This window comes from Nyctereutes procyonoides, unplaced genomic scaffold (genome assembly GCF_905146905.1).
Source record: "Nyctereutes procyonoides isolate TBG_1078 unplaced genomic scaffold, NYPRO_anot_genome, whole genome shotgun sequence".
NCBI lineage: Eukaryota > Metazoa > Chordata > Mammalia > Carnivora > Canidae > Nyctereutes > Nyctereutes procyonoides.
Window position 1 is genome coordinate 14,520,245 of NW_026575159.1, and position 25,007 is coordinate 14,545,251.

The window sequence follows — 25,007 nt, forward strand, 5'->3', positions numbered from 1 at the left end:
TTTTTAGGTTTATAGAGTGAGAGTGTAGGAATAGTACTTAATTCAGAGTCAGTCTAGTTCTGACTATCATTTTAAATGACTGTGTCGGGATCCCTGGGTGGCGCGGCGGTTTGACACCTGCCTTTGGCCCAGGGCGCTATCCTGGAGACCCGGGATCGAATCCCACGTCGGGCTCCCGTGCATGGAGCCTGCTTCTCCCTCTGCCTGTGTCTCTGCCTCTCTCTCTCTCTCTCTCTCTGTGTGTGTGTAACTATCATAAATAAATAAAAATTAAAAAAATAAATAAATAAATGACTGTGTCACCCTGGGCTTGTAATGCAAACTAATGTGTGTTAGTATCTTTATCTGAAAATTAGTAATAAGGATTCTTTTCTAGGTTTGGTATGCTAACTTTCACTTTAGAAAGTACTTATTTTCAGGTGTTCATTTTGAGATAAGATGTGTTCTGTCAGGGAAATTTGTGAGAATTAAGAACATATTTTATGTAAAGTAGTTTGAGAAGTATAAACTCCTGTATCTATTTCAGGTATAATAATGATTCAGTACTTACTCATAATGTTATAATAATGGCTAGGAGACACCTTGAACAGATTTCTGATTACTGTCTCATTTCATGGTTGTGCTTCAAGTAATCTCTCAAGCCCATAGAAAATTGGAACATTCAGCCTCTACCATCAAAATTTGAGATTATGGGGTTTCAGAACATAGAAAAACATTTAGATTTAAAATATTTTTTAAGATTTTATTTATTTATTTGAAAAAAAGAGCAGGAGTTGAAGGGGAGGTGCAGAGGGAAATGGAGAAGCAGATTCCCCGCTGAGCCAGGAACCTGAAGTGGCACTTGATCCCAGGACCCTGAGATGATGACCTGAGCTGAAGGCAAACACTTAACCAACTGGGCCACCTAGGCACCCTCTAGATTTAAACTTTATAGAATTGATAACTTCACACTACTAAATAATCATGCCGTCATTTATCTTTTTTTGAAGATTTGCTTATTTTAGAAAGAGACCAGGGGGAGAGGCAGAGGAGGAAGAGGAGGAGTTGAGAGAGAGAGAGAGAATCTCAAGCAGACTCCCCACTCAGTGCAGAGCCCAACTAGGAGTTTTGATCCCATGACCCTGAGATCATGACCTGAGCTGAAATCAAGAGTTGGATGTTCAATGGACTGAGCCACCCAGGTGCTCCTCATTCCTCATGCCATCTTTTATAAAGAATATAATTATGTTTATTTTAGTTAAGTAGTAGCATTATTGACATGGCTAACTATAAGTTTCATTGTGACCTACATTTTTAAAAATATACTTTTACACTGAATGGTTCACAAAGATTTTACTTTATTTTCTTTCCTAAATATATAGTTCTGTAGTTTTCTTTGTTTTGGTTTCTGCTCATATCACCTTTTCCTGATTATGATGAATTCTAATCCACTTTTAATAATTTAGATAACATTATTTTCTCAGAACTGGTTCATTACCTCGTTCATCTGAGCAGTTGCTGGGCCACAAAGAAGGGCCACGGGACTCGATCACATTATTGGATGCTAAAGAATTATTGAAATTCTTTACTTCAGATGGATTACCAATTGGAGATCTTCAGCCTTTACAGATACAAAAGGGGTAAGTTATAAACTTATAGTTGCCAATTAATTTTTTAAAAATAATTTTAAAACACATTGCATTTCATTTCTTTAGTTAATTGATGCCCTATGCTACTTGGGCAAAATTCACAAGTTTGATCCCAATGCTTATCATTTGGACTTAATTTTACTCACATTTTACCTTACCCAATGTCCTATTTTTTTGTGGTATTGAGTATAAAGAAAACAAAGGCAATAAGAGCAACCTCAGTTTATTCCCTATAGAAGTCAGTAGCTTCTACTTTGTATACAAAGGACAGTGTTGTTTAAAAAAATGTATATATATAATTTGACTTGCAAAATATTTTTAATTCTTTTTTCTGTGTTATTCTCTAGTTTTGATTTTGCCTTTACCTGTCATGACATTGTCAGTCATGCCTAATATTAGCAAAAAGCACAGCCTTTCAACTGAAGAGAACATTAAAGTATAGAAATGGTTTTGAAACTATAATATTACCGAGTAAGAACTCGGTATGAATATGAATAGTTTACTACTAATTTGACTTCCAAGACAACTTTCACTAAGTTACTAGTTAATAAATATGAGATATTGCTAAAGTTGCTTTAATTACAGGTAAAATTTCTGATGTCAGTTACTTGTGAGATTGAATCATTTGTTCACTATATATATCATCATAATTGTTAATCTATTATTTTGTTAATCTATATCTTAATTGTTAATCCATCATTTTGAAGACCTCCCAGAGGACCTTAAAAATTATAATTCATTTTAATCTCTTTTACAAAACTTGTTTTGGAAAATACTGATTTTAAAGGTAAACTTTGGGAGGGATTTATTTAAAGGCAGTTATATCTCAAAGATAATCCTGGAGCAAGCGTATTGCCTTCATGTGCTGTTCACTAAAGAGAGAGAGAAGGAACACCTTTGAAAATTTGAGGCTCTTCATAATTCTGGATTTTAATGACTTAATAATCTTAATGACATACAAGTTGTGTAATTTTTCTTTCCTGATAGCTTTGAGAGATCTATAATCTTTTTTTATGGTAATCTAGAGCATGAAGAAGTATATAAACATTTTTCACCTATTTAGCTATTGGATTATTGTCCTCCCAGATCATTAAGTGTGAAGTGACAAAGTTGAGTAGATTTGCCAAAACTGAATTATATAGACATTTTGAACAGAATGTCTTTCTAGATGCAATGTTAGGGAAGATATCTGTAGGGGAGGTACGATTTTTTCTGTAATTTACAGGTAATTTATTTAGGAAAATTTGATATAGTTCCTTAGTAAAGTGACATCATTATCCAATAATCTTCTATTAGCATTGAGGTTGAAGAATGAGCTTTCCTAACAATAAATCAAGAACCTATGGACTCTTATTAAAATGTCTACCTATACAAGTAGCTATTGGAATATTAAACAGAATGCAGACATGACTCCTATGTGTATATCAGAGAAATATTAAGCAGTGACAAAAGACATATTTATTAAAACATTTCTTTTAGAAAGAACAGGTGTGAGTAAAATTAAAGAAAAATACATAAAGTTGCAGAGAGGGTTGAAATTAGAAATGGAAGCAGTATGCTAAAAGAAAGAAGTGAAATGCTAGGTGCCTAAATCATTTTATATTAGGAAATTATTCACTTTAATAGTGAGTCATCAAAATACTGGAGTCATTGCAGTTAATTACTATTATTTTTTGTGGAACACCTTAAATGGATGCATTAGAATATATATTTTTTTAGGATTCATACTTAGCACATGCCTTATATTAAAATGTAATAATTTCAAATGCTTATTATAGTACCCTTGATAATTTTCAGTGGCAAGTGGGCAGTTTTCATTATTAAAGCCGTAGGGGAAAAATTGTGAAAGCACATTCATGGAACTATGCTATCTCTTGACTTTCTATATACCATTTCCAAGTCTTCTGAATTCAGGCCCCTGGTATTTCATTCTATTAACTATGTAAAGGCCGCTGTTACATTATTCTTCCATTCCCATCTCCCCTGTCCTGAGTTTCAGGAACATGATCCAGTGCATTGGAACAATGACTTTCAACTCAGGGAGAGAAAACTAGGGGTTGTGGGGAGTGGGCATCTCTTAGAATAACCAGGAGAGCCTAACCTAATTGCAGTGAACTTTTTCTTCCTGAGATTTTGATATACCCCTGTGGATCTGGGTGTAAAAGAGATTGAGCATGAATATTTTATGTAAGCTCACCACTATATGATTAGTTATCATACCTGCTGATTGGAAACCTACTTCAAAAGCAGAACACTGAAGTCAGCAGTCTCTATATCCTTTGATATTTAACAGGTTGCTAACTCTCAAAGTAGGTGTCAAGATGACTACATTCCTAGGCAAAGAAAAATCTGGATCTCTCATGTGTTCTAGTAGGAAGTAAATACCTTTGTTACTAAAAGATTTGAATTGACTTTAATCATTCCCCTGCAAAAAAAAAGAACTAAATGTATAAACATTAGTTCATTACACCAAGAAAAAAAAATCCTTCAGGAATAATGCTGCTTCTTGAATTTCCACTACAAATCATTTTTCACTCATTATCCATTTCTCAGAATAGTTTTGTGAAATAAATAACATTGTAACTTCAGAAACTTGAGGCACAGCAAATATGTGACAAAACCCACTCATGCTTAACCTTGTTTGATTTCCTTCTTCTACTCTCTGATGTTACATCATTTCTTTCCCATGTAAGATTCACTTCAAAAGAAGGAAGCCAGATTTTGTTTTTTAGATACTTTCTTGGACTTTCTCTTTGTCACTAAATAAACTTTAAATACAAATGAAAAACTTTTTGTTTTAGGGAAAAGACTTTTGTTCTGACACCGGAACTTAGTCCTCGGAAACTTCAGGGTTTACCTTTTGAAAAAGCCTCAGTGTGTCATTATCATGGGATTGAGTAAGTCTTTATTTACACTTTACTCTTCTGCATGTTGCTGGTGAAGCTTTTCTAATGTGAGTGTGAAGAGTATCTGTAATAAAATGAAGATATAAAGCCAAAGAGAAAGAATCTCAAAAAGTCTCAGAAAACAAAGCAGTGTGTACACAAATAGGAATTTGTCTTCTATTGTTAAAAAAAAAAGTTATTTGATGATTAATCAGTTTTACAGCATTTAAACATTCAGTTACCAGATATTTTAATCAAAATTATTTTGCCCCTATGGATTTGTATTTATACTACTGGTCACATTAATATTCCCTGGTCACTAATTACATTATAATTACTCAGAAACTATTAGATGAAATGTATTCCCATTTGTAATAGATAATTATGTGTAAATTTTCTAGATTTTTAATTAACCAGTTTGAATAAAATTTCAAAGAATTCTCCTGCATAAAGTTATTAGCAGTTTCTGAGGTTATGGGCACATCTACCATTTTCACAAGAACAAGAAATGTAATGACGGTGATAAATTTTTAAGACCCTTTTTAAGACCAATGTAAAAAATTATGCATGCTTAAAGCAAAACCTTATTTCATATTGATTTTCTATAAATGAATAGAAAAGGACTTGATTTTACTATAATGTTTAGGAAGCAACTTATCAACTGAAACATACTATTTGATTGGCTTGTAAACTTAATCTTTATTTCAAATAAACTTCAAAAATACTGAAAATTGTTCACTCAGAAGCTAAAGATACAAAAGATGATTATTTCTGCCCTTAAGAAGCATATACTCTCTAGGGGAAAAAGAAAAAACACATAATTTTAGCAGATTATAAATAATGTTAAAATACAGATGTCTGCCCAGTAGATAGAAGAAATAAATGCCAGGAACTATTTGAGTGTTTTGAAGAAGAAATCTGAACTAAGTTTGAAAGAATGAATAGGAGTGCACCTGGCAGAAAAGGCAATGTTTGCAGGAGGAACAAAGTACAGAGTTACAGATTCTTGGAAGATAAAAGTACATTTTTATTTTTGAATAAGAGTGATAAACATACTATAATGAGACCAAATCATGAAGTCATGAAGGTCACCGGTGTCATGGGAGGGAGATTGATCTTTATTTTTGAGAAGTAAAAGACCTTTATTTTTAAAGCATGAGATTAAATGCTTGGGTTTGTACCATTGAAGAAATCTCATTGGCTTTTAATAAATTGAGTTGAAGTATTTCAAGCAGATGTTGAAGGACTAAAATGCTATCAAGGCAGTGAAAATAGGAAAGAGAATATAAACTTAAAGTTAATTAAGAACTTTAGATTAGTTAGATGTTGAGGATGAGAAGGGAGGATACAACAAGAATTCTTTAGGGTTTCTAGCTTAGGCACATTGGAAAGATGGTGGTACAGTTGAGAAAATATGGAAGGTCACTCAACAATCATTCTAGGAATGTTTAGTTTCCTTGCTATGTTTAAATAAGATTTATTTCATTGAAAGAGTATGTAAGTTTGACACTAGAGGCAAAATATTCAGCTGTTTTGTTTTCAAGCATCAAAATTAAATTCCCATTAAAGTCCGGTGCAAGAAAAAGATAACTGCTATCAAAAAAAAAAAAAAAAAGGATAACCTACTATCAGTACTTCTTTTCTTTTTTACCCATTGTGCTGAATATTTCTGTTTTAATCATTGCTTTGGCTAATCAATTAAAATAAAGAAAACTAGAGAGTTTAAAAGAGTTATACATATTGAAAAAGAGACCATAAAAAAATTTTTTTTGCTGTTTTTTTGTTTGTTTGTTTCATAGAGAAGAGACCTGAAAGATTATTAGAAGTGGTAAATTTGAAAAGTGACCGGTGATAAAATATATATAAAAAGCCTAGTTTACCTCTAAACCGGCCATTTCCAATTTTATTCTTTTTTTTTAATTTTATTTTTATTTATTTATGATAGTCACACAGAGAGAGAGAGAGAGAGAGAGAGAGGCAGAGACATAGGCAGAGAGAGAAGCAGGCTCCATGCACCGGGAGCCCGACATGGGATTTGATCCCGGGTCTCCAGGATCATGCCTTGGCCAAAGGCAGGCGCCAAACCGCTGCACCACCCAGGGATCCCCATTTCCAATTTTAAACACCCTGAGAAGAGATCTTATTGAAAATAGCAATGAAACCATAAATATTACAAGTATTTTTACAAGAAATGTAGAATGGAAAAAATTGCAAATAATCTATATTAGGGGACATAAAAGCAACATTGATTACTTAAGGGAAGCATGCCTTGTTTCCCTGTGCACAGATTCCATATTCTGAAGGCATTAGTTCTTTTGGAATAAATGTAAATATTTAATATAATTCTTAACAACTTTGAACCTTCAGTTGAAATAGTTCTATAATTTATCTGGTAAGAAGCCTCTTTCCTTTTACTTAAAGAATGAGATGAATTTTATCATATAACCAGAAAATTTTATTATAAAGGTATTATAATAATAGTATAAGAGTGAAACTAAGTAGGAAATGCAAGGAAAAACCAAATATACATAGGAATTCAGTCTAATAGGGGAAAAATTTCAAATTAGAGAGCAAAAGATAAAATATTCAGTAGGTAGTAGTGAGAATATGATTAAATATGCAAATAAAAATAATTTTAAGTGATTCTTAGTTCACACTAAATACCAGAATGAATCGCAGATGTATTCAGAATTTAAAGTGAAAAACTGAAATGTTTAAGCATAAAATGTAAGGAAAAATCTGTTTTAAGTGTAGGGAAGATTTTTTTATTCATTCTGACAGAGGAAGAAACAAACAAAAAAAAAGGAATGATAGATTTTTCCTAATCTTAAAACAGCAATGTCAGTAATCAACAGAAACAAAGAAATCCTTAAAGTAAGGATTAAGCTGAGGAAAATATTTTTTAACATAAATGAGAAGGTATTTTATAATTAAAAAATACTTGGGCTCCTGGGTGGCTCAGTTGGGTAAACATCTGACTCTTGATTTTGGCTCATTGTGATCTCAGGGTCATGGGATCCAGCCCAGTGTCAGGCTCTGCAATCAACAGGTGCAGAGTCTGCTTTAGATCTCCCTCAGCTCCTCCCCCTGCTCATGCATGCTCATTCACTCTGTTTCTGTTTCTCAAAAATACATCTTAAAAAAAAAAAAACTTACAAATCAGTAAGAAAATAAAATAAATGCCCCTATGGAAAAGCTGGCAAAATCTTGAACCATTTGTTTACCAAAGAGGAAATACAAATGACTGATTCACATGACAAGACTAATAAATAGTGACAAGTATATGGAACAGTCAGAACCATCATACATTGCTTGTGGGAGTATAAAATGGTATCTCTACTCCAGAAAAGGATCTGGGAGGTTCTTATAAAACTAAACATACTCAGATCCTATGGTACATCAGTTCCAATACTAGGCATTTTCCTAAGAGAAATGAAAACACAACTCCAGGGTCACCTGAGTGGCTCAGTCAGTTGAGCCATCTGCCTTCAGCTCCGGGTCATGATCCCAGGTCCTGGGATGAAGCCCTCAGCCCCCCATTCAGGCTCCCTACTCAGTGAGGAATCACTTCTCCCTCTCTTTCTGCCTCTCCCCCAGGCTTGTGCTCTCTGTCTTCCACTCTGTCTTGCAAATAAATAAAATAAATCTTAAAAAAAAAAAAGAAGAAGAAAAAACACAACTCCACAGGAAGAGTTGAACAAGATGACATGGAGCAGTTTTATCCATAATAGCCCCAAACTGGAAACAGCCTAGGTGTACCTCAGCAGAATAGATAAATAAACTGGTGTATGTATACAAAGCAGTACTCCTCAGCAGTAACAAGAAACAACACGTCAGTACATGTGGTAACATTATACTTCTCTCTGCATATGAAACAACAGTTGAAGTAAGAATTTGAGGACTTTAAAATGAGCAATAAGAACTACCTGCCCCTATAAACAAACAAATCTCTCTGTGACTCAGTTTTCTTTATTCTAAATTTGTGCTCCTTAACCTGAAGGCACAGATCAAACCAAGGATGTGGTAGAGGGGTGAGGACAGTGAATCCAGGAACATGCTTTTTCTTCAAGAAGATTTGAGCATGTAGAGGGCAGAGGGACTATTTGTGTTCAACATAGATAATGAACCTACTTGAAACAAAATTCTAGTAGAATGTTAAAATAATTATGAAGCTAAAGGGAGATTTTTCTCTCTTCCTCATGTTGCTTTAAGCCTTTGTAATCTCTGAACTCTTCCTGTACCCAGACATAAAGAATATTTGGGAAAAAAAATATATATATAAACTGCCCAAGTGCAAATCAGTGTTTTCTTAAGGCAAAATGAAATATCTCCACTGTTGGCTTGCTTGATTTTTCACCTATTTTATCCTGGAGTGTTAGATACCATTGATTGTATGGTGCACTGTTTTCTTTAACAACAAATTAAACTCTACTATCAAACTGTGATGTTTGGCCATGCCAGCCTCCTGTTGCTTTCAAATTTCTTTCATCTGCTCCAAGAGATTTGGCAGTTTCCCCTGCCTTCACAGACATTGATGCATGCTAGACAGTATCTTGCCTATTATGTAATTACCAAACAAAGATAGCTTCATCTTGAAGATACTTTCCTTCCTTTGGTTGCATAAAGCATTTGGTTATTGTTTTGTAAGAAAATAGAGAAGTGTAGTCATTCATCCAACCATGAATGTTTGCTCCACTAATACCAAATATGCACCCTGCCATTCTGTTTCTGTTCCTTTCTTATTTGCAAAGTACTTTTTGTTTCAGTGCCAGATCATAGTATAATCATTTGAGGACATTTAAAATGGCAGAGTCAACAAGCATAGTACACACAGTTCAGTTGAAGGAATGGCATTATGAACAGCTGTGATGAAGAGAGGTTAGAACTGGAAGGAAAATATCTGCATGTTAAAATCAAAATCTCAGAGTAGAAAAAAATACTCACTTGGAGTGACACTGTATCTTTTTTCTCAAAAATTTCCTATAAGCTCATTAAGGCATTAATGAGCCTCTTGCCTAGAACCTTTCTTAACATTCATGGTTCTTGATTTCATTTTCAATTCTCTCAGTTGCCCAGGAGAGAAATAGGACTCATCAGTAATCCTTAGGGTTACTGCTCCTTTTTAATGAAATGTGTTTTATTAAATAACATTAGAGAAAGAATGTTACAGAACTGAGAAGCCTGGGTTCTAGTTATCATTCTGCCACCACTTTCTCCTCTGTTAAATTAATCTAACCCCTGGGTTAGATTAGAGATTTATCAGTCCCAATCACCTGGACAGCTTTTTAAAAAATGTGCATACTAGAAGATTTGCTGTGGTAGAAATTAAACCTGCTAATAATAATAATAATAATAATAATAATAATAATAATAGCCACGACAGCAGTAGCAGCATACATTTGTTGAGCTTTGATTGCATGGTCTAGGCACTGATTCTGAGTGCCTTACTTTACCCAAGGAATATGTAAGGTATCCTTATACTAGCTCTAGGAGATGACCCTATAAATAAAGCTCATTTTGCAGAGGAGGCCAACAGAAGCATAGATCAACTGAAGTGATTGGGCCAAGTTCAAACCACCTAATCGGTGACAGAGCCAGATTTAAATCCTGGGATTCAGCTCTTAGAAATCAAATATGAAAGTCTCCCAAAGGGAAAGAAAGAGTCCTTAAAACTTCCATGAGGCAATCAGAAGTTAGGGGAATGATAACACTCTTTGGGAGTTGAGCTAAAAGCTTATGGACGTAAAGTTCTAGTTTTAGGGAGCACCTTAGAATTTTACAAATCAAGAGGACAGATAACAGAGAAAGGTTTTAATTTTGACAGTCCTCCTAGCACTTCTCTGAAGCTCTTGTGTTTGCCTGATGCAGCTGTAGCAGAGGAGACAATGAGGAGTTGTCCAAGGTCACATATCTCATGGGTGATTTTCCTGATACGCTTATTTGTTATCCTTAACAACATGGGATTTCTTTAAGACCAGAGGCATTCACTGAGCCAACATCTCATTGATTCCTTGAATCAGATCTAGCTAGAAAGCAGATGCACAGGGACAGCCAAAGCGTTTGAAGAAAAATCTGTCAATCAGCAGTAAGGGTGGGGAGTGAGTTTCAAAGAGAAATTCAGAATGTTCTGAGCTGTGTATGGTGAGCCAGTTCGAATACCTTTATACCCTTTTCATCTTTGTGTTGAACATAAACTTGCCCTTTCTAACCGAAGTCAGCATTTCAACTTGTTACATACCAGGCATGCTGAGGAATCAGATGTCGGTAGAGACTTAAAGAGTATTAAAACAGCAGCTCTATTATTTTGAAAATAAGCCAGGATTAACTTAATCTGTTGCCCAGAAAGAGTCAAAGAGGAATCAGATCATACTTTAAATATTTTAATCTTTTGCCCTGTCATCCAGCAGGCTAGAAAAAAACGAACTTGTGAAGGAAGCCGGCCGTTCCCTCCGCCCTCCCAACAGTTATTAGGAAGTTCAGTAAAGTTTTCAAGGAAATGTTCCGCTATTTCCTCACTGGCAGGGAAAAACGTTGCTGTTGTGAAGCCTGTGATTTTAATGGTCTTTCTTTTCTTTAGATACTGTTTGGATGACCGAAAAGCATTAGAAAGAGATGGGGGATTCTCTGAACTTCAGTCTCGTCTCATCCGTTATGAAACCCAAACCACCTGCACTAGAGAAAGTTTTCCGGTACCCACTGTGTTGAGCCCTCTTCCATCACCTGCCGTCTTGTCAGAGCCTGGCAGTGTCCCTGATGGAGAAGCTTTACAAAGCGAGCTCCGCACTGAAGTATCTCGATTGAAAAGGGGATCAAAAGATGTGAATTGCCTTTATCCCCAAAAAAGGTGCTATATTAAGTACATAAAAATAGTCCCTTGACAGAAAGTGTGTTAGTCCCTAATTTTTTTTAAATTTTTTTGCAAATTAGTCTTTCTTATTTTTAAGTAGCATTCTGCAGAGATCTTAGATGAATTCTTTCCCATCAGGAATTTTGTTTTTACTGTGAGCAGTTATGATTATGCTTATAAATTATAAAAAGAAATGACTTGGAAAAAAAAACACAATTTCTTGCTTTCTGTGCTAATATACAGAACATTAGCATGATGAATTATAAAATTGTTAAGCCATGGAACACTAGAGATCTTGTCCCATAAATTAAGTAGCAGAGCTGCTTTGTTGAAAAGGATGTCTGGGGATGGCAGCTTTCCTGCTAGGTCTTCCCACCTTCTTGCACTGCTTTCTGCCTGTTTGATTTTGTTGGGTTTATGTTTTAGTGGATCTATATCCACTAAATTGTCACATTTAGGGCAGAAAAATGAACCTCATTATTGAGTCACTTAGTCTGGTTTTGGATTTATTTCTCCACAATAGACTTGTGAAGTCTGAAAGTTCGGATTCTCTTCTTTCTCAAACAAGTGGCAATGCTAATCGTCGTCATCATGCAGTGACATCCAGAAAACCCCGAGCAGAGCGATCATTATCTGTCACTTGTCCATCAGTTCCAGTTCTTAGCTGTGAAACTTCAAAAGTCACTACAAAGGCCAGTTCAGGTCAAAAAAGTGTTCATGGATCAAAAACATCAAGGCAAATTAAGGAATCAAGATCACAGAAACACACACGGGTAAAGATTTATTTCCTGTCTCTTAGTTCTACATGGGAAGAAACTCCTTTATTTGGTTCATTTAAAATGTATGTCGAAAATTTTATGAGTGAAATGAAATGGTATGTATAATGTACTTTAAGATAATTCAACATAAGAAGGACAGTGGGTAAGTAGGCAGAGGGAGAAATGAAACAAAATTAGCCACAAATTGATCCTCATTGCAACTGGTTTGATATCAAGATAGAGATTTGTCATTAAATGTTCTCTATACTTCTCAGTGTTTGAAAGTTTCCATAATAAAGAGTAAATGCATCCCTGTGTATATCCTTAATGTGTGTAGTTTTTACAAGCAGATTTTGATTCAGAACTTATGATTTGAATTCCTAAAATACTCTAGTTTTTCTTCCTAATAGATACCTCGTGACATGTATGACTATGTAAATGTTCCAGGTCTCTTTTTTTCCTCAGTTATTTTGTCTTAATGAACTTAGCTTTCACTTAGTTACATGATTATAGAATTCACACAACTGAACTCTAATGATGAAATAATATGTTTGTACCTTTTCCAAGAAATATTATCATATGTTATGTTCTATTCAAGATACTGAAAGAAGTAGTTACAGAAACACTGAAGAAACACAGCATTACTGAGACTCATGGATGTTTCACTGCCTGCAGCCAACGTCTCTTTGAGATCTCCAAGTTCTATCTGAAGGTACTGTGTCTTCTCTATTAAGAGCAAAATTGAGGTCATATTCTGATATTCTTATCTGACATAAAGTAATATTTAGTGAGTATATTTTTATAATGATAGCTTATAACTTGTTGTCAGATATTTTTTTAGGTGGCAAAAGAAAAATTGGAGCCAAAATATTTTATATCTGACTTGTTTGATTTTTGTCCTCATGTTTAGAAAACTACATTTTAACTGGTATCTTCCCTAACAAGTCTTTGACTTAAGTTGATAATAAACGTCAAAACATGTTTAATTAGAATTTTAGTATATCGTAAAAAGGCAACTGGAATGGGTATCAGAATACCCCGTTTCTAATTTTGGATCCATTATCAGCTAATTGTGAGACATTAGACAGATTAGCCACTTAGATGATGGTTCTGTAAAACTTAAATGGTGTGGGCAGCCCCAGTGGCACAGCAGTTTGACGCCGCCTGCAGCCTGGGATGTGATCATGGGGACCCGGGATCAAGTCCCACATTGGGCTCCCTGCATGGAGCCTGCTTCTCCCTCTGCCTGTGTCTCTGCCTCTCTCTCTCTCTGTGTCTATGAATAAATAATAAAATCTTAAAAAAAAAAATTTTAAATGGTGTTAGATTGTCACCAGCTTTAAGAGTTTTTGACTCAAGTCAGAGTTTTGTGTGGGTTCCTGATTAAAACTACAGATGACCACATGTATCCAATTCGCCTTCTTTCTAAAATCTCAAGAAAAATGGTATTAAAATACAAAAACAAAGAAGAGAGGGGGAAAAAAATGGAGAGGTATGTTTGGTACATTGTTGAACAAGACAGCCCATAGAAGTTTGGTATCACAGAGTTTAAAAAGTTGGAACCTAAATGCCTGACCAGTGGAATGCTAGTGAGAATCAAACCATGTCCAATGACACAGTCTCTGAGGTTCTTAGGATTTGAAGACATTGGGTATCATGGAAAGCGGGGGTGTGGTGTCAGGCGGAACATAGGAGAGTTGTATAAAAATCTACAGTGAACTGAGGAACCCCCAACTTCCTCTCCAAGTCTTTTTCCCACAGGGGTAACTACGAAGTATGCTGCTCCTACTTCTCGCCCTCATCTCTGTGACAGTGCAGGAAATAGTCTCTGAAGCAAAAAGAGGGGCACAAGGGAAAAACCAACTGGCCTCCTAATAACCTGACCATATAAAGCCACTAGACAGAGCTTTCAATAAGATTTTTACATCTCAGTTTTAAATATGATTGGACTGCCAAGAATTAGCAGACTTTTGAGACTTTTCCCAAAAAAAAAGATGCCAAAACAAAGGAATGAAGGGAACTCTTAACGTGCAGAAAGCTATAGAAAACTTCATAAAAACTATAATTCTCTCAGAAAGAAGATACTTGCATCCATAAAGCTGGAACAGGATGCTATTTCCAGAAACTCTATAGAACATGAAAGCTGAAATGAAAAATACGATAAAATCAATCCAATAGTGACACTGAACAGTTGAGATTAAGAAAGCTACCAGGTAGGGACGTCTGGGTGGCTCAACAGTGGAGCTTCTGCCTTCGGCTCAGGGTGTGATCCTGGAGTCCCGGGATTGAGTCCCATATTGATCTCCCTGCATGGAGCCTGCTTCTCTCTCTGCTTGTGTCTCTGCCTCTCTCTCTCTCTGTGTGTGTCTCTCCTGAATAAACAAATAAAATCTTTAAAAAAAAAAAAAAGTTACCAGGTATTAAAATCAGGGCATGCCTGGATGGCTCAGTTGGTTAAGTGTCTGTCTTTGGACTCAGGTCATGATCCCTAGGGTCTTGGGATCAAGCTCCGTGGTGGGCTTCCAGCTCAGCAGGGAACCTGCTTCTCCCTCTGCTGTCCCCTGCTTGTGTTCTCTCTCTCTCTCTCTCTCTCTCAAATAAATAAATAAACTCTTAAAAAAATTAGAATCAATAACAAAAACGTGAAATACAAGGATCAGAAAATGGGAAGACTAATCCAGAGACTAATAGACTAATTAGACTAATATGGTAACAGAAGTTTTAAAAATAGAGAATAAAGGAGAGCAAACTATCAAAAATATAACAAAGTTTTTCCCAGAACTGAAGAACTCAAGTGCCATGATTGAAAAGGCACACAGCTTATCCATCCCAGTGAATGACAGAGTTCTGCAGCAAGCTACATTATTGTGGAATTTCATACTTCCTCAAATAGCCTCCTAAAATCTTCCCAGGAAAGAAAGTTTACATGTAGAGAACTGAGAATCAGAATGGCATTGTACTTCTCCATAGTAAGTAATGTATGCCAGAAGCCAGAAAAGTATCTTCCAATCTGAGGGAAACTGATTTACCTAGTATTTTATAACCAGTCACAAATTCAATCAAGTCTGAGGATTCCATTAGAGATAATTCAGATGTGGAAAGTCTAAAAAAGTTTGTCATTCATATACCCTTTTAAAGCATCTGCAAGAGGATGAAGTCCATCAGAATAGCGACTGAGTCAAGAAATAAGAACTAACCCAGGGAGCAGTTAGACCAAATTGGAGCAAGTTGTGGGAGAAAGAGCACCAGGTGAAAAAATACAAATAACAATGATCAGATTTCTTGAAAAATTGAACTGAGAGGTTATCCAGTATATTTGAAACAACTTTGCTATTTGTACATTTAATTGATTGTAACATTTGGCGGGGGAGACCCAGAATTACATACAGGGCAAACTAAGCATTTGGCGGGGGAGACCCAGAATTACATACAGGGCAAACTAAGCAAATATAACTAGAGGTTAAACAAAATGTTACATGAGAAGATAATTATAATAACATTACTTAACTCAAGACACAACTGTATTTACATAGGTATAAAATGCAAACATGAACTATTTACTAATCAAAACTGCTGTAGTAGTTACTAAGAGGAAGAAAGAGGTGGCCTGGTTCAGAGATCTGAATCCACTACCTATGTAGCTGTTAACAATGATCATTGTCTAAAATTGCTAAATCAAAAAGTAGCAACATAAGCATATTTAGAAACATGAAGATATAAATAAGAGAAACAGCTGAAAGAACCAAAAGTGGCAGTCTCTCCTGTGGGAAGCATAACTTCTAGGGACAGCAGAGGACTGCTTTTTAAAATACAATTAGATTTTTTAAATTTACCTTGTAATCTAATTTGATATAATCATATTTTTTAAAAGTTAGAGATTTCAGTTTCCTATGTCTTGGTTGTGGAGTAAAATAACCCAAAAGGAGAGAGAGAAAAAAAAGTATTTTATCTGAAAAATAAATACAAATGCAGTATATTCATTTCCTGAGTACCAAAGCATTAGTGGGTACTCATATAATCAAAGATGAGACTTAGATTTGGTCAGTGCTGCTGGGATTATGAGGCAAGAGTGACAGAAATTTATATATACATATATATATTAGATTATATATATATTTTATATGTACATACATATTATACATACATTTGTATGTTATATATACATATATTTTTAAGCATTTAAATATACGTATATATGTATATACATATATATACATAATTGTTGTTAGAGTATCTTGATATTTAGGGATAGAGTTAAATTGTACTTGATTTTTTTGTAATGTTTGTTTTTTTTTTGTTTTTTTGTTTTTTTTTGTTTTTTTTTGTAATGTTTTCTGAGTCACATTGATACTTATAGAATGATTTAGGGTAATATCAAGTTTATTTAATGATGACTTGTTCTCTGTAATTTAATGTGCAACTCGTGAAATGCTTTATGTTGTTATTTTTAGGATCTTAAAACATCAAGGGGTCTATTCGAAGAAATGAAGAAAGCAGCAAACAACAATGCTGTACAGGTAAATAACTTATTCCCAAGAAACTACATTGAATTAAAGTGCTATTTTATTTTAGGGTAGCTGTGATGCCATTATGTATGCTGTGTAAGAACTCTCTATAAAATAATAATAGACTAATGCAAACAGAGCGTTTAGGAGTACATAATAGGCTGCTCTGTTAACAAAAGAGTTTCTAAAGATTATGTTAAGAAAGAAAAAACTTTTTTAATAAACCAATGACCTGGAAAAATTAATCCATTTTGATTAGTTGTTCTCAAAGTTTGGTTTAATTTCTTTCTAGTGACCCTTTGAAAACAATTGCAAAAAAAGGTGAGACAACATGGGGCACCTGGGTGGCTCAGAAGGTTAAGCAGCTGCCTGTGGCTCAGGTCATGATCTCAGGGTCCTGGCATCTAGCCCCACATCAGGCTCCCAGCTCAAGGGGGAGTCTGCCTCTCCCCCTGCCTATGCTCTGTATGTCTCTGTCTCTCTCTCTCTCTCTCTCTCTCAAAGGAATAAATTTAAAAATCTTTAAAAGAAACTAAGGTGAGAAAACAGCAGAATCTTTATTGTATCCAGTGAGGACAGTTGTTGTACTCTGCAGCAGAAGTCTAGCTTCAGTTTTATTTTCTTCAGTTAGAAAATAAAATGTGTTTTTAAGATAAAATGTGATTTAAGATTTTGACTTGTTACTTCATATTTTAAGTTTTCTACCATGCTCTTTAAAGTTTTAACTGTATCTTTTTCTCTCCCTTCTGTTTTCAATAGAAATAAACCATTACCGTATTTTTTTTTTCCTTCTAGGTGATTGAATGGGTATTAGAAAAGACAAGCAAGAAATAACACAGAATCTTTCTCTTTGGACAGTTATAAATTGGCCAGAGCTATCATTTGCTACCTCCTTCCTTGGTTGACAATTATAAGCAAATTTCAAACTTTATTCAAAGAATAGATATTTCTAAAGAATTTCATAAATATCCAATATTTATATAGTTTTGAGGGTGTTCAGTTAATGTGTTTTTTAATTGTATACTTATTTTATAATTTCACTATATTTTCATTTTTAAGGTTAATATTTTTATATATGTTTTTAAATTTTGACTCTTGGTTATTTAAAAATTTCCAATAAATGGAAAATATTATTTATTTTCTTCTTGGTAAATGTCTTTGTTGTTAGGCCTATTTAAATTACTGAATCTCAGGTAAGATTGCCAGTGGCTTTTCTCATGTGACCTCTCAGCATACTTAATTAGACAGTACCTGGTTTTAAAAATATTAGTAAAAAAATTCACACAGGTAGCCTTCTTCCCTCACCCCTGTCCCAGAGCCACTGCTGTTGGAGCTATCAGTGTTTATTTGGGATTAAAAATGAAGAAAGGTTAGAAATTGTGAAAATAAGATACAGTAAAAATTACTAAGTAGAGACTGCCAGAAAAATATGGAAAATGCAGAAAATAAAAAACAGAGTATAAACAAATTCCAACATTGCCTCAATATATGTAACCACAGTTGATATATTTTTTAAAGATTTTATTTATTTATTGGCAGAGAGGGAACACAAGCAGGGGGAATGGTAGGCAGAGAGAGAGGGAGAAGCAGCCCAAAGTAGGTCTTGATCCCAGGACCTGGGATCATGACCTGAGCCAAAAGCAGACACGTAACCAACTGAGCCACCCAGGCACTCCACCACATTAATATTTTTAAAATATATATGTGGGATGCCTGGGTGACTCAATCAGTTAAACATTGCCTTCAGCTCAGGTCATGATCCTGGAGACACAGGATTGAGCTCTACATGGGGCTCCCTGCTCAGCAGGGAATCTGAGTCTCCCTCTGTGCCTCCTTCTGCTCATGCTTGTGCTTTCTCTCTCTCTTTCACATAAATAAATAAAATCTTTAAAAATATATATAGGTATATATAATTATTTTTTAAAATATTTTTAAAGTAGGGGTGCACATGTGTGTACTCATCTGGGTATGTGTATTAATTTATAGCCTACTTTTCACTTAACATTGTATCATGAATTTTATATCATGTATCATTTTAATTACTGCATAATACCAAGGAACCACAATTTGTTTAACCAATCCCCATTGTTGGATATATAGGCTCCATTTTTCTCTATTATAAATAAAACTGTAATGAATCTTCCAAATACATCACTGGTCATTTCCTTAGTATAACTTTTCAGGAGTGTAATTTGTGGGTTTTAAAATTAATGGTAATATCTCCAAATTGCCTTGCTGAGAAATTAGTTGGTACACCAACCAGCAGTGTCCCTGTTTCCTTTTTTGATGACTAAAAATAGTGAGATGAGCATTTTATTTAGACTATAATGACCCTTTCAGTTTAATAATAAGACATTACTTAAGGTTTTTTTTTTTAATAGGTAAGGACTTGAAAAAACATTTCACAAAAGAAGATATATGAATGGTAATAAACACATGAAAAAGATGTTCAATATCATCAGTCCTCAAGGGAAGGCAAATTTAAACTGATGAGGTGCCTCTAAACACCTACTAGAATGGATACAGTTTTAAAACTGATGATACCATGTCTTGGTGACTATGTGGAGCATTTGGAAATCTCATGCATTGCTGGTGGGAATTGAAAATACTATAATCATTTTGGAAAATACTTGACTTTCTTATAAAATTTAGCTTACACTTAGCATATGGCTCAGCCATTCCCTTGTTTACTCAAGGTAAATTAAAACCTATGTTGTACAAAAAAAATTGAACCTAAATACTCATACCAGCTTAATTTTTTTTGTTATTTAAATTCAGTTTAGTTAACATACTCTGTATTATTAGTTTCAGGAGTAGAATTTAGTGGTTCATCAGTTGCATATAATACCCACTGCTCATTACATCACATGCCCTCCTTAATGCCCATCACCCAGTTACCCCATCCCCCAGCCACTTCCCCTCCAGCAACCCTCAGTTTGTTTCCTACAGTTCCTCCCTCTCTATCTTATTTTATTTTTCCTTCCCTTCCCCTATTTTCATCTCTTTTGTTTCTTACATTCCACAAATGAGTGAAATCATATGGTATTTATCTTTCCCCGACTGACTTATTTCACTTAGTATAATACCCTCTATCTAGTTCCATCCACATCACTGCAAATGGCAAGATATCATCCTTTTTGATGGCTGAGTAGTATTCTACTATATATATGCCACATCTTCTTTATTCATTTGTTGATGGACATCTGGGCTCTTCCCATATTTTGGCTTTTGTGGACATTGCTGCTATAAACATTGGAGGTGCATGTGCCCCTTTGAATCGCTATGTCTATATTCTTTGGACAAATACCTAGTGTAACTCCTGGATCATGGGGTAGCTCAGTTTTAACTTTTTGAGGAACCTCAAGAGTGCAGAGTGGCTGCACCCGGTTGTATTCCCACCAACAGTATAAGAGGGTTCCCCTTTCTCCATATTGTTGGAGAAATGTTGTTTCCTGACTTGCTGATGTTAGCCATTTGACCAGTGTGAGGTGGTATCTCACTGTGGCTTTGATTTGTATTTCCCTGGTGCCAAGTGACGTTGAGCATTTTTTCATGTGTCTGTTGACCATTTACATGTCTTCTTTGGAGAAATGTCTGTTAATGTTTTCTGCTCATTTGTTGATTGGATTTTTTTGTTTTTTGAGTGTTGAGTTTGATAAATTCTTTATAGATTTTGGACACTAGCCCTTTATCTGATCTGTCATTTGCAAATATTTTCTCCTATTCTGTATGCTGCCTTTTAGTTTTGTTGACTATTTTCCTTTCCTGTGCAAAAAGCTTTTTATCCTGATGAAGTTCTATGTTCACTTGAAAAGAATGTATATTCTGCTGCTTTAGGATGAAATGTTCTGAATATATCTGTGAAGTCCATCTGGTCCAGTGTGTCATTCAAAGCCATGTTTCCTTGTTGATCTTCTGCTTAGGTTATCTTTCCGTTGCTGTGAATGTGGTGTTAAAGTCCTTTACTATTATTGTATTATTATCAATGAATTTCTCTGTTAATTGGTTTATATATTTGGCTGCTCCCAGTTGGGGGCATAAATATTTGCAATCGTTAGATCTTGTTGGATAGACCGCTTTGTTATGATATAGTGCCCTTCTTCATCTCTTATTAAAGTCTTTGGTTTAAAATCTAGTTTGTCTGATATAAGGATGACTACTCCAGCTTTCTTTTGATGTCCATTAGCATGATCAATGGTTCTCCACCCTTCACTTTCAATCTGGTTGTGTCTTTAAGTCTAAAACGAGTCTCTTGTAAGCATCATATCGATATGTCTTATTTTTTTTTATCCATTCCAATGACCCAGTGTCTTTTGATTGCAGCGTTTAGTCCATTTACATTCAGAGTAATTATGATAGATATGAATTTAGTGCCATTGTATTACCTGTAAAGTCACTGTTTCTGTATATTGTCTTTGTTCCTTTCTGGTCTTTGTTACTTTTGGGCTCCCTCTCCGCTCACAGGAACTCCTTTAATATTTCTTCCAGGTTGGTTGGTGTTCACAAATCCCTCTAGTTTTTTTTTGTCCTAAAACACTTTTACCTCTCATTTTAGATTGTGAATGACAGCCTTGCTTGATAAAGTATTCTTGGCTGCATGTTTTTCTCATTTAGCATGTTGAATATGTGATACCAGTCTTTCCCAGCCTGCCAGGTCTCTGTGGACAGGTCTGCTACCAACCTTATGGGTCAACCCTTATAGGTTAATGACCTCTTGTCCCGATTGCTTTCAGGATTTTCTCTTTGTTTTTGAAACTTGCAAGCTTCACTATTTATGAATTTATTGATTTTGAAGGGGGTTCTCTGTGCCCCCTGGACTTGAATGCCTGTTTCCTTCCCCAAATTAAGGAAGTTCTGAGCTACAATTTGTTCAAATAAACCTTCAACCCCTTTCTCCTGCTCCTCATCTTCTGGGACCCCTATTATATGGATATTATTTCACTTTATGGAATTTCTGTGTTCTCTCAGTCTCCTTTAGTGATCTAATAGTTTTCTTTCTGTCTTCAGCTCCCTTATTTTCTATTATTTTATCTTCTATGTCACTGATTCACTCTTCTGCTTCATTCATTCTCATGTTATTATAGCCATCTACTTGGGGCTGCATATCAGTAATTGCATTTTTAATTTCAGCCTGACTAGATTTTAGTTCTTTTATTTCTATAGTAAGGGGTTGTCTAGTGTCTTTTGTGCTTTTTTGCAAGCCCAGCTAGTATCTCTATAATCGTTGTTTTAAATTCTAGCTCCAACATCTTATTTATATCCTTATTAATTAAATCCCTGGCAGTGAGTACTACTTCCTATTTTTTCTTTTGGGGTGAATTTCTTTATGTCCAGAAAAAAATAGAAGAAAGAGAGAGAAAAGACAAAAATAAAAACAGTAATAGAAAAAAAAGTACAAAACAAACCATTAAAAACAAAAACAAAACAAAAACTACATCCTGGATGTGTTTTGGTCTGCTTGTTAGAAGAAACTAGATCCCAGTAAGAAAGAAAGAAAAACTTCCATATAATAAAATCATAAATATAAACAAATATAATACAATAAAAAGGGTTACAAAAAGAAAATAAAAATAAAACAATAAAAAATATAACATATATAAAAATTTAAAAAGGAAAAAAAGGGGTGCCTGGGTGGTTGAGTGGTTGAGCATCTGCCTTTGGCTCAGGTCATGATCCCAGGGTCCTGGGATCGAGTCCTGCATCAGGCTCCCCACCAAGAGCCTGCTTCTCCCTCTGTCTATGTCTCTGCCGCTCTCTCTGTGTCTTTCATGAATAAATAGAATCTTTTAAAAAATAATAAAAAATAAAGAATAGAAAAAGAATTGGAAAAATAATACTGAAAGAATAAAAGTACAAAGAATAGTATCTGTTTTCCCCAAGAGCTGAAGCTTTGCAGCCCTCTATGATCAGTAAACTTCGTGCGAGCTAATTGCTTATGCTGGTCTTCTGGAGGAAGGGCTGTTGCGCTGATTCTCAGTGGACTTGCCCTTGTTCAAATGTGCCTCCAGTGCTAGGGAGGCAGGGCCCAGGGAGGCAACTAGGTCGTGCTGTTTTGCTCCCTGGAGGCTTTCAGCACTGATGGGCGGGAGGAATGTGGTGGTGTCCAGCTCTGTAGCCCTAGAGCTGAAAGCTCATGTCCCTCCACTCTTCAGTGAGCCCGCGCAGAAAAGCAGTCAATCACTCTTGTCTCACCGTTTCTGTCAGAACTCTGTTCACCCAGCCTATAACTGAGAGTTTTTATCTCAGGCACTTGACCAAGTTTCAAAACTCCAAATTTCAGGGACACCTAGGTGGCTCAGTCTATTAAGCTCCTACATTCTGCACAGGTCATGACCCTGGACTCCCAGGATTGAGGCCCACATGGGGCTCCCTGCTCAGTGGGGAGTCAGTTTCTCCCTCCATAATCCTCCCCCCACTCTCTCATTCTCTCTCTCTCTCAAATAGATAAATAAACTTAAAAAAAAAAAAAAAGCTTAGAATGAGGTCCTTGTAGGAGGGAAAGAGGGAGGGAGTCACAGGGCCCAACCCCCTCAGCTCTGTTATGCAGAGATGGTATGTTTGGCAAAACTGTTGCCTGCAGAAACTGGAAAACAAGTTGTTCCTAATGAACTCATAGATTAGTCAGGTTGTTTCTAGGCAGAACTTTAAAAAAAAAAAAAAAAGTGTCAGCAGGCCATTTGTTAACGTAGCTGAATGCAGTAAGATGCAGGAAAAGATAGATGAGCCAAAGAAGGAACTGTGGTTTTCTAGCACTTAGAAGGGATACTGAGGGCTTAGGACATTCTAAAAATAATGGTTTCCCACTTCCAACATCTCCAATGGCAGAAGTTTCTCAAAGGAAAAAGGTCAAACTTAAGATATGGTTATATCAGTCCTTTATTAAGACCTCAGTGTCTCCTGATTTAAAAGTAGACCCTCTCAACGAGATAAAAGGGCTTTTAAGAATCTTAAGGGCATGGTCCCATAGGCACTCTGACAACCAAAGTGGCAAGAGACCTGTCCTGAAAAAGAATTGTGGGTGTGGTTTTCATCTAAGGGACTAGGCTAGAACTTGATACATAAAAAGCCTACAGCGTGTATTTTTGAGGTGTGATTCACACATCATAAAACTCACCCTGTGAAGTGGATAATTCAATGGGTTGAGTACATTCATAGAGTTGTACGACCATCACCACTGTCTAATTCCAGAACATTTTCTTCACCCCAAATAGAAATGCCCTATCTGCTAGGAGTCATTTCGTGTCCCTCCTCCCAGCCCCTGGCAAACACTAATCTACCTTACGTCTCTACAGATCTGTCTCTCCTGGACATTTCATGTAAGTTGACTCATATATTTTATGGCCTTTTGTGTCTGGCTTCTTTTTCTTAGCAGGAGGTTTTCAAGGTTCATCTGTGTTGTAGCATTGCTTCATCCTGTTTAATAGCTGAATGTTTCATTGCATGAACCAGCCACATCTTGTTTATCATCAACTAATGGACATCTGGGATGATGGCACTTTTTTGGCTATTGTGAATAATGCTGCTATGGACATCTGTGTACAAGTGTTTCGCATGGACATATGTTTCCCGTTATCTTGGGTATATGCCTAGGAGTAGAATTGCTGACTATATGGTAACTCTGTATTTAAACATTTTGTTTTCACTCCTTTTTTAAAGCAGCTGTACCATCTGACATTTCCACCAGCCATTAATACATTTAGGGTTCCAAATTCTCAACATCCTTCCCAATACTTGTAATTATTTGTCTTTTTGACAAATGATATGAAGCATGTGAGGTAGTATCTCTTTGTGGTTTTGAATTGCATTTTCCAGATAACTGATGATGCTGAGCATCTTTCCATGTGCCTATTGCCCATTTACATATCTTCTTGGAAGAGCTGTCCACTCAATTCCTTTGATCTAATTTTAGTTGAATTAGTTGTCTTTTTATTGTTAAATTATAAAAGGTCTTTATATATTCTGGATTCAGTCCCTTAACAGATATATGGCTTACAGATATTTTCTCCCATTCTGTCAGTTGTCTTTTCACTTTATAGCTTTATCTGTTTAGGTCTGTGATCTATTTTGAGTTAATTTTTGTTGATGGTATGATTAGGTGCCAATGCTGTATTTGGAAAAATCCAATTCCAAGGCCCTGAGAGTGAAGGGGGAAAAGAGGTGGGGAAGGCAGGAAAGCAACAATATTCACTGGCCACTGCTTCATGAGGCCCAAAAGAAACATAGCCAGGCCCCCAGGGTGGGTGTGCTCAGTCACAGGGAGTGTCTCAGAATACATGGTGTATGGAGAAACCATGTCTCCGGGAAGTTCACAAGAAGAAGGAGGAAGAGGATTATTTTCCTTCTTGGCTCCTTCCTATTATTATCTCCTGTTTGGCCCACAATTT

At 35.6% G+C, this 25,007-nt stretch overlaps 1 protein-coding gene across 3 annotated transcripts in view; it reads left to right on the top strand.

Moving 5' to 3' along the window:
* The window catches only part of MTBP (MDM2 binding protein), a 71,484-nt gene extending 53,745 nt beyond the window's left edge, over positions 1-17,739 (top strand). The window contains exons 16-22 of one of the 3 annotated variants that reach the window (XM_055314387.1): positions 1,464-1,619; positions 4,430-4,525; positions 11,091-11,357; positions 11,884-12,133; positions 12,717-12,830; positions 16,570-16,635; positions 17,419-17,736. In XM_055314387.1, coding sequence (XP_055170362.1) covers positions 1,464-1,619; positions 4,430-4,525; positions 11,091-11,357; positions 11,884-12,133; positions 12,717-12,830; positions 16,570-16,635; positions 17,419-17,457 — 988 coding nt within the window. In that variant the 3' untranslated portion in view covers positions 17,458-17,736. Of the gene's footprint in view, positions 1-1,463; positions 1,620-4,429; positions 4,526-11,090; positions 11,358-11,883; positions 12,134-12,716; positions 12,831-16,569 lie in introns of all 3 variants that reach the window. The other 2 variants (XM_055314386.1, XM_055314388.1) reach the window with 2 other exon arrangements.
* Positions 17,740-25,007: the final 7,268 nt, after the last annotated feature.